This window comes from Conger conger, chromosome 5, assembly GCF_963514075.1.
Source record: "Conger conger chromosome 5, fConCon1.1, whole genome shotgun sequence".
Lineage (NCBI taxonomy): Eukaryota > Metazoa > Chordata > Actinopteri > Anguilliformes > Congridae > Conger > Conger conger.
Window position 1 is genome coordinate 3,362,870 of NC_083764.1, and position 10,000 is coordinate 3,372,869.

Here is a 10,000-nt window from a genome sequence, read left to right on the forward strand (position 1 = left end):
CCCTACACCCTGCATACACCCTACTTGACATACATCCTGAACCCTACATGCTTACCTGGTACACTACACCCTATACACTACGCCTTACCCACTGTACCCTACACGTTAGCATATACATTACCTTGCATACACACGTTACTCACTTAACATATAGGACCGTACTCAACGACACATTCGAGACTTAAAAAACACACGTGTCCTTTCGCAGAAGAGACGCACTACAATTGAAAGCGGGCAGTTTGCCTGTTATTGGTGTTAAATGTTATTTATGTTTTGGGTTCATGGCGGTGTTTGTGTTATTTTTCTCAAGGAGCACCTGTGTTGGGTCCGGCCGCAGACAGGGTGGGTGGGGGACAGGGGGGGGGGTATTTGGGGTTGATAAATCTGCCCCTGTCTCTCTTGCCTCGGGCAGCTCGCTAAAGCCACCCTCGTTTTTCAGCCTGGTCCTGGGTGGCCCCCGCAAATGTTTTTCAGGGTTAGCCCAGAAAAGAAAAGCACTTTTCACAGTTGCATTATGGGCCGTGACGGAGGTGAGGTTTTGGGATTTGGTCGCCATGGCGATTTAAGGCCCTCGGACCGTGTGTTTCAGGGAAGGACCTGTCCAGCCGCAGTCAGACAGACCTGGCCTGCATCTTCGGGAAGAGAGCCCGGCGTGGAACGGACCAGGAGGAGGTGAGCCCCCCCGCCCCCCCCTCTCCCTGCCCCCCTCCCTCCCCGTTACCCTGCAGACATCTTTACCATGGTCCTCACACTCCTTTATCAGTCACTCTTCTGCACAGCGACAAACCCCCTGTCTGCACCTCTCACAGTCGGTCTCCAGACTTCCACTCCGACGATTTCGTATCTCTTCATGAATTAAAATAGGCTGCCCCTTATTACTTTACATTATTGCCATTTTGACAGACACTCTTATCCAGAGCGACATACAGTTGATTTGACTAAGCAGGAGACGATCCTCCCCTGGAGCAATGCAGGGTTAAGGGCCTTGCTCAAGGGCCCAACGGCTGTGCGGATCTTATTGTGGCTACACCGGGATTAGAGCCACCGACCTTGCGTGTCCCAGTCATGTACCTTAGGCCACATCTGTACAGTAAAGTGTATTGAACTGGGGGCCAGTGGTGGTTCTGAAGAACAGGTGTTGTGTGATCTGTGGTCCTCCTGGGCCGAGAGAGTGAGCTGGTCCCTGGCTGTTTTTCTCGTCTGTGTTTCTTCGCGGCTGAAATTGGCGGTTATTCGGGCTCGTGTCCGCAGGGCGTTTTCCCAGCTTTCGCTCAGAAGCGCTTGTGTCATCAGAACCGGCTGCTGCCCGCGACGACGGCGGTGTCATGTGACCCGGCCCTAATCCGCGCTGTCGCGTGCGTGGGCAGGCTAGCGCACCGCTAGCACGCTAATCCCGTTAGCGGATTAGCGGCAGGGCCACATCAAGGTGTCAGGGGTCCTGGCAGAACGCTACAGGTGTGCGTTTGGCCTGCGGGTGGGGTTAGCCGCGAGCACGCTAATTCCCTGCCGTCTGAACCTGACTCCTCCAGAAAGTTGTGCTGCTAAAGTTGGGGGCCAGAACCCTTAAGCCCAAAGTGCAGAGGTAGGGGGGGGACCTTGCTAAAGTGTGCTGCACCTTCCACTGCTGGGGTGCAGTTCTGCCAGTCGCCTGTAGGTGTCGCTGTGAGTGGCAGAGGAAACCAGCTCCCGAGGGACTGAAATACTACAGAATTAGTTACACTCCTGCTAGCCCTAGTTAATTCCTCTGTGTGCCAGTGGTTTGGGGGGGAAAGCTAGGAGGTTGCAATATTATGGGCGCAGATATTATGGTGTTACTATAGTAGCTTTATGTATATAGTACTGAACCTGGAGTACTGTGCTCCACTTCATCTAGAATCTCTCCATCAGTGTGTATGGCTGTTAGTGCTGGGTGTGTGTGTGTGAGAGAGGGAGAGAGTGAGAGAGTGAGAAGGTGTGTGTCTGAGTGTGTGTATGTATGTATGTGTGTGTGTGTGTATCTGTGTGTGTGAGACAGTCACTTGGTGTGTGTGTGTGTGTGTGTTGTGTTAGTGTGTGTTTGAGCAGGTCTGTTGTGCTGTGTTTGTGTGTGTGTGAGTGTGTGTTCTATTAGTGTGTGTTGTGTGAGTGTGTTTGAGCAGGTCTGTTGTGTTGTGTTTGTGTGTGAGTGTGTGTGTGTGTGTGTGTGTGTTTCTGTGTGTGTGAGGCAGTCACTTGGTGTGTGTGTGTGTGTTTGAGCAGGTCTGTTGTGCTGTGTTTGTGTGTTTGTTAGTGTGTGTTGTGTGAGTGTGTGTGTGTTTGAGCAGGTCTGTTGTGCTGTGTTTGTGCGTTTGTTAGTGTGTGTTGTGTGAGTGTGTGTTTGAGCAGGTCTGTTGTGCGGTAGCAGGTGTGATTTTGGCTGAAGGCCTCTCTTCCTCTCTGCTCCCCCTGGCTCTGGCTCCTCTGTGTTTGGATCCATATTCTCCTCTGAAGAGCAGACCAGCCTGCACAACAATGCTCCAGTCCCACGCCGGCTAAAATTGGAAACGCAGGCAATATTTTTTTTTTTGAAATCGTTTTTTGGTCGGCCTCTCATTGTCCTTTTCAGAAGGAGCGGTATTGAGCAGATCGAAAACACCCAACACCATCACAATGGCGTCTCTGGAGATCCCTGTGTGGCAGCTCTCTGCGCCTGTTTCAGGGCCTCTGTGCACCAGCTGTGTGTGTGTGTGTGTGTGTGTGTGTGTGTGTGACTGTGTGAGACTGCGTCTGTACGTGTGTCTGTCTGTCTGTATGAATGTGTGTGTGAGTGTTTCCATACATGCGTTTGTCTGTATGTGTCTGTGGCCGTACATGTGCGTGTGTGTCTGTGTCTCTGGGTGAATGTGGTTCCGTTTGTTTCTGTACATGTTGCCCCCTGTGCACGTCTGTTTGTGTGTGTGTTTGTGCATGTCCGTCTGTGTGTTTGTGTGTGTGCATGTATGTATGTGTTTGTACGTGTGTGTACGTGTATGTGTGTGTGTGTGTGGGTGTGTGTGGGTGGTAGAACTGAGGGGGTGTTTCCTTTACAGAAACTTCCCAAACTCCCCCCCCCTCTCCCCCCCCCCCCATCCTTGGCTTCCTTCCTGCGTGTGGGAGCTTCCTGTTGGAGCCTATCACCGCGGTAACAACGCTCCGGAGTCCTGCTGCCCCAGGCCCCGCCCACGTCACCCCTCACTCGCCCCGCTGGGGAGGGAGCGAGAGGGCCCGTGTTTACGCCAGGGCTCACTCCAGGCTGGTGCATCATGGGGGAACTTATGAGGAATATGAGCTGGAATTCTGAACTTGCCTGTTTGATGAAAACAAACTCAACTGACACGGATTGACTCCATTTTGTCACAGTGGAATACGTGAATATGGTTCCACATTATGACAACACCTGTGGCTGGATTAGCACTCAGGCAGGCAGGTGTACTGTAAGGTACAGGGCAGGTGTACTGTAAGGTACAGGCGCGTGTTCTGTAAGGTACAGGGCAGGTGTACTGTAAGGTACAGTGTTCTGTAAGGTACAGGCTGGTGTTCTGTAAGGTACAGGGCAGGTGTACTGTAAGGTACAGGGCAGGTGTACTGTAAGGTACAGGCTGGTGTACTGTAAGGTACAGGGCAGGTGTACTGTAAGGTACAGGCTGGTGTACTGTAAGGTACAGGGCAGGTGTACTCTAAGGTACAGGGCAGGTGTACTGTAAGGTACAGGGCTGGTGTACTGTAAGGTACAGGGCTGGTGTACTGTCAGGTACAGGGCAGGTGTTCTGTAAGGTACAGGCTGGTGTACTGTCAGGTACAGGGCAGGTGTTCTGTAAGGTACAGGCTGGTGTACTGTAAGGTACAGGGCAGGTGTACTGTAAGGTACAGGCTGGTGTACTGTAAGGTACAGGGCAGGTGTACTGTAAGGTACAGGGCAGGTGTACTGTCAGGTACAGGCTGGTGTACTGTAAGGTACAGGGCAGGTGTACTGTCAGGTACAGGCTGGTGTACTGTAAGGTACAGGGCAGGTGTTCTGTAAGGTACAGTATACTGTAAGGTACAGGGCAGGTGTACTGTCAGGTACAGGGCAGAGTGTGAGAACAGGGTCTTTCAGGGGTAACCCCGCTGTGGCAGAATCTCTCCGGTACGGACACACCTGTGCACCTGCCCTGGAACACACTGCCCCCTCTCTCACGCCAATACTCAGAAAGCAGAATCCATGTCCTTCATTGATTTGAATTGTTCCTGCCTTTGATTTACCCGTGTTGTTTTTAATAAGCTGCATTCTGGAGCTTAAATATAAATCTTAGTTTAAGTGCTCTGCTCATCAAGGCAGCAGCTGTCAGGATATCCATGAAAATAATGAGTTGGCCTCTTCTGCGAACGTTTTAGATTTTTATCCCTTTTTGGTGACGGACGTTTGGCTTTCCCGCCGCGTGTTCATTAGCGGACGTGCTCACGCACGCTGTGCTTTTGTCTGACTCGGTTGTGAGGGGAGGTTTTGTCTGATGTTGGCAGTGTTTAAGTTTTGTTTCAGTGGTTTTCTTCCTTTGAACGGTGTCACTTGCTTGTGTCGAGCTCTCACCGTTGTGTGTCAGTGATGATCATTTGTGAACATATGTTTATAATTTATTTATTTATTATCTAACAAAACCTGTCAACACACAGTCGAGATTCGCACACGTCAGGCGACAAAATGTGGGCGAAAGAGCGTATTCTCTGGCGGCTCAAAATGGAAGAAGTGCCGAGAAGCCAGGAGTGTTTCAGGGCCGCAGTGAGGCTCACTCCAGCCCGGTCGGTCTGTAGCGCCCTGGGGGTTGTCCATACTTTTTAATTTCATCAGTCATTAAGCGAGGTTGTCTGTAACTGTGCGGCTAGCTGCTCCCGCAGACGCTGACGCTGAAGACGAGCGCTATGTTTCGCCCCTCAGAAGAACAGGGGCGACAGGACGACGCTGAGGCTAATAAAAGTGAGCGTGTGTGTGTTTCCTCTGCGGGGCCGGAGCAGCTGTCCGTCGGCGAGCGTTGCCGTGCCGATCCATCACCCCGCCCACGGGCGGCTCTTTTCCCCGCCCGCGCAATTACTCAGCGCAAGATAAACGAGCCGGCGCCCAATCAAAGGGCCGCGCCGCTAAGCGAGGCCGCTTGGCAGGGCCGGGCTCCCTGCTTATCGCCGCGGAGACGGGGGGGGGGGGGCCGCGCCGCCTCGGGGGGTTTCGTTAGGGAGCCTCCGGGGGGAGGGGGGCTCTCCGGGGGGGGGCGGGGGGGCGGGGGTGTGATTAATCTCCTCCTCGGCGCGGCCGGCCTCTCCGGCAGGCTGAAACAGCCGAGTAGGCCTTAAAGAGGCTCAGTTAGAGACCCGCATTAGCTGATCTAAACCAGCCTGCCTGCCCGTGAAAAATGGGCTCTGATTGGCTAATTAATCAGTCAAGGGGGAACGACGTGGCCGCTGACATGGGGGACCGGAGTGGGGAGCGCGCCGCGCGCTGATAAATAGGCTCCCCGCCGCTTCATACATCAGCGCCACTTCCTCGTTTTTTTAAAGCCGCCGTCTGCATGAGCCCCTGTCCTCCTGCTGCTCTGCACACTGCCTGCTGCTCTCTGCTGCTCTCTGCTGCTCTGCACACTGCCTGCTGCTCCCTGCTGCTCCCTGCTGCTCTCCACACTCCCTGCTACTCTGCACACTGCCTGCTGCTCTCTGCACACTCCCTGCTGCTCTCTGCTGCTCTCCACACTCCCTGCTGCTCTCTGCTGCTCTCCACACTCCCTGCTACTCTGCACACTGCCTGCTGCTCTCTGCTGCTCTGCACACTGCCTGCTGCTCTCTGCTGCTCTCTGCTGCTCCCTGCTGCTCTCTGCTGCTCTGCATACACCCTGCTGCTCTCCACACTGCCTGCTGCTCCCTGCTGCTCTCAACAAACCCTTATCAGGCTGTACCCCAATAAGCACAAGCCCCCATCAGGCTGTACCCACCTTTGAGTTTTTGCGTTACTGTGTTTTGTTGAGAGTTTTGTGTACAGTTTGTTGCCCACCGCTGCAGTGATGTCATGGCAACGTGTTGCCGAGCGTTTGGCTCTGTCGGCAGTGCTCTGTGATGGACAGGTAGGGTGGAATAGGCTGGTTTGTCAAGTAGGTTTGTCACCTAACCTGAAATGGGGATTTAAAGGCCATGTTGAAAAGGCATTAATGGACCTTTAACACTTTAACACACCATACAGATGGGGACCAAACCGAAATTATGAATCATCCTATCAAATACAGTCCTGTGTGTGTGTGTGTGTGTGTGTGTCTGTCTGTGTGTGTGTGTGTGTGTGTGTGTGTGTGTGTGTGTGTGTGTGTCTGTGTCTGTGTCTGTGTCTGTGTCTGTGTACTGTGGCTGTGTGTGTGTGTGTGTGTGTGTGTGTGTGTGTTCGTTTACTGTGGCTGTGTGTGTGTGTGTGTGTGTGTGTGTTTGTTTACTGTGGCTGTGTGTGTGTGTGTGTTCGTTCGTTCGTTTACTGTGGCTGTGTGTGCTGTGTTGGTTTAGTGTGTGTGTGTGTGTGTGTGTGTGTGTGTGCTGTGTTGGTTTAGTGTGTGTGTGTGTGTGTGTGTGTGTGTGTGCTGTGTTGGTTTAGTGTGTGTGTGTGTGTGTTCGTTCGTTTACTGTGGCTGTGTGTGCTGTGTTGTTTTAGTGTGTGTGTGTGTGTGTGTGTGTGTGTATGGTGTATTGGTTTAGTGTGTGTGTGTGTGTGTGTGTGTGTGTTTGTGTTGATTTAATGTGTGTGTGTGTGCTGTGTTGGTTTAGTGTGTGTGTGTTGGTTTAATGTGTGTGTGTGTGTGTGTGTGTGTGTGTGTGTGTGTGTGTGTGTGTGTGTGTGTGTCAGTGTCATTGATCACGTTCTGGGCCTGCTGTCTGACCAGTTAAGGAACAACACGCTGTTGCCATGGGTGATGTCTGTTTCAAACGCACGCTCTCTGTCCCAGAATGCCTCAGGCCATTAGAACTGGGGCACCTGACAGGACTACGTTAGTCTAATAACAACATTAATTAAACATGAGCTCAACCGTGTTACTGCTTCATCGGTGGAGATGTCATGAGCTATCAATCACTGACATCCACCAATCCGGAGATTGTGCTCTTTGTCCTGTAGCACCGTGATTGGTTCAAGTTTTTGATGGTACAGTGCTGCTATTCTCTCTTCACAGATTAATTAATCTTTATTTTGGTGGAACAACTGAAGTTGGGGGGGGGGGGGGGGGGCGGGGGGGCATTATTCTACAAACCCCCTCTCTTCACTGGTTTGAGAACATTGTTGGTTAATTGTTTTCCCTTTTTAATTGTTAAGGTAACCGCAGGCTATTGGGGTGACATGGGCACAGGAGGTAAGAGCAGTCGCCTGGCAGTCGGAGGGTTGCCAGTTCGACACCTAACCCCCCAATTGCTCCTGACAAGCTGGTTGTTGCCTTGCATGGCAGCCAATCGCCGTTGGTGTGTGAGTGTGTGTATGAATGGGTGAATGAGAAGCATTAATTGTACAGCGCTTTGGATAAAGGCGCTCTATAAATACTGGCATTTACCATTTACCGTTTTAATCAGGAAACGTTAAACCTGTTCATTAAATGAATAATCCTTCCTTCCTAAGCTGGCGGTTTGAGGCAGTTCAGACTGGCCCTGCGTGCTTTTCTCTTCCAACGTTTCATGTGCTCCGGGGTTTCAAGTTCTCCGAGTCTCAGGTTCTGTTGGCCTGGAAACCTTGACGTTGTGTTGGTGTTTGAATCTGGCCGTCCAGCGGACAGTTGGGTCGTTGGGAATTTGCTTGTCCCCGTTTACGTTTTGCGGGCTGACGGTAGCTATGGCATGATACTATCGGGCATTTTAACTTTTTTTAATTTTATTTATCGTTTTATGTTTTATCACCTTTATCAAGTAAACGTGTCGCACTGCTTTTATTTGTAACACTCTGTTTACAGTGGAAACGGTGCTCTTTCTTACTGTCCATCATCTGGTCTGAAATGAGTTGTCGTTGAAAGCATTAGCTGGTTAATGTTTTGATTGGTTGAGCCCTACTTTGATGGTAAAAGCTGTAGTGATGACCTCACTTGAGCTGCAGGGGAGTCAGGATCCTTCACACACCCTGCATTACCTTCTGATTGGCTGAGTCCAGTCATGAGGGCCTGCTGATTGGCTGAGTCCAGTCATGAGGGCCTGCTGATTGGCTGAGTCCAGTCATGAGGGCCTGCTGATTGGCTGAGCCCAGTCATGAGGGCCTGCTGATTGGCTGAGTCCAGTCATGAGGGCCTGCTGATTGGCTGAGCCCAGTCATGAGGGCCTGCTGATTGGCTGAGCCCAGTCATGTGGGCCTGCTGATTGGCTGAGTCCAGTCATGAGGGCCTGCTGATTGGCTGAGTCCAGTCATGAGGGCCTGCTGATTGGCTGAGTCCAGTCATGAGGGCCTGCTGATTGGCTGAGCCCAGTCACGAGGGCCTGCTGATTGGCTGAGCCCAGTCACGAGGGCTTGCTGATTGGCTGAGCCCAGTGACGAGAGCTTGCTGATTGGCTGAGCCCAGTCACGAGGGCTTGCTGATTGGCTGAGCCCAGTCAGGAGGTGGGAAGTTGGGAAAAGGAGTTAGGAAAAGACGACGGGGGCTCTTTCCATTCTCTTATTTTTCACCTCCTGCTCCTTTTCCTGCTCCGAGCGCCGCCCCTCGGGGGGGCCCGAAAAGGAAGTGAAGACGGGGAAATCGAGAACGTGATTTTGGCAAATGGAATGTCCCTGATCCTTCAAACGTCACCTCAAAGACACGCAGTTACAGTATAAATGTTAAATAAAGAAAAGTGTGTGTGTGTGTGTGTGTGTGTGTGTGTGTGTGTGTGGGCGTGTGGTGATTGGTCAAGCCCAGAGAGAGGCTTTGTGGTGATTGGTAGAATACAGAGATGGTTTGTGGTGATTGGTCAAGCCCAGAGAGAGGCTGTGTGGTGATTGGTAGAATCCAGAGATAGTTTGCGGTGATTGGTAGAATCCAGAGAGGGTGTGTGGTGATTGGTCCAGCGCAGACAGAGGCTGTGTGGTGATTGGTCCAGCGCAGACAGAGGCTGTGTGGTGATTGGTCCAGCGCAGACAGAGGCTGTGTGGTGATTGGTCCAGCGCAAGCAGAGGCTGTGTGGTGATTGGTCCAGCGCAGACAGAGGCTGTGTGGTGATTGGTCCAGCGCAGACAGAGGCTGTGTGGTGATTGGTCCAGCGCAGGCAGCGGGTGTATGTTCTGGGGTCGGGCCCGGGGAGGGCGGGCTGCGGGTCGAGTTGAGCCCGGGGAGGCGTGGTCCTCCTGCAGGAGCCCCCCTGCATGGTAATGGGCTCCAGTGATTGATGGACCATTGGACCTGGGGAAGGCACTCTGACCTCTCCCACTCCCACTCTCCTCACACCGAGCTCCCCAGCCCTGGGGCGCGGGGGCAGGGGGGGGGCATCGCCCACGCCCGGGCCCAACATTTGGCAGACGGGCTGGAGCTCTTGTGTGGGTGCCCAAAGTACTGAGCACGGCGCTTTTTCCATCCACACCGGGCTGCTTTCAGCTCTGCAGTTACGCCCCCTTTAATCCGCTCTGATTGGCTCTCTGACGCGTGAGGTCACAGTGGCATTCTCTGCTATGAGACGTAGCAGTATATGGACGTGTGTGAGTCCGTAGTTTGTTCACACATTAACACATTAGCATTGGGATCTCTGTAGAGTGTAATATACGGCACAATCAGTGCTGAACTGAAGTTTGGCCATTAGGCTGAAGTGAATTTAAAGTCCTCCGTGGTCAGTAGACCAGGACTGGCTGGCCATGTCCTACCTGCACACAAACGTGTGTGTGTGTGTGTGTGTGAGTGTGTGTGTGTGTGTGTGTGTGTGTGTGTGTGTGTGTGTGTGTGTGTGTGTGAGAGTGTGTGAGTGTGTGTGTGTGTGTGTGTGTGTGTGTGAGTGAGTGTGTGTGTGTGTGTGTGAGTGTGTGTGTGTGTGTGTGTGTGTGTGTGTGTGTGTGTGTGTGTGTGTGTGTGTG

The 10,000-nt window shown here is 52.5% G+C and overlaps 1 protein-coding gene across 1 annotated transcript in view; it reads left to right on the top strand.

The window, feature by feature from the left end:
• The window catches only part of pinx1 (PIN2 (TERF1) interacting telomerase inhibitor 1), a 25,324-nt gene that overhangs the window by 7,766 nt on the left and 7,558 nt on the right, over window positions 1-10,000 (top strand). The window contains exon 6 of the mRNA XM_061241762.1: window positions 590-672. Within this exon, the coding sequence (XP_061097746.1) occupies window positions 590-672 (83 nt within the window). The remainder of the gene's footprint in view (window positions 1-589; window positions 673-10,000) is intronic.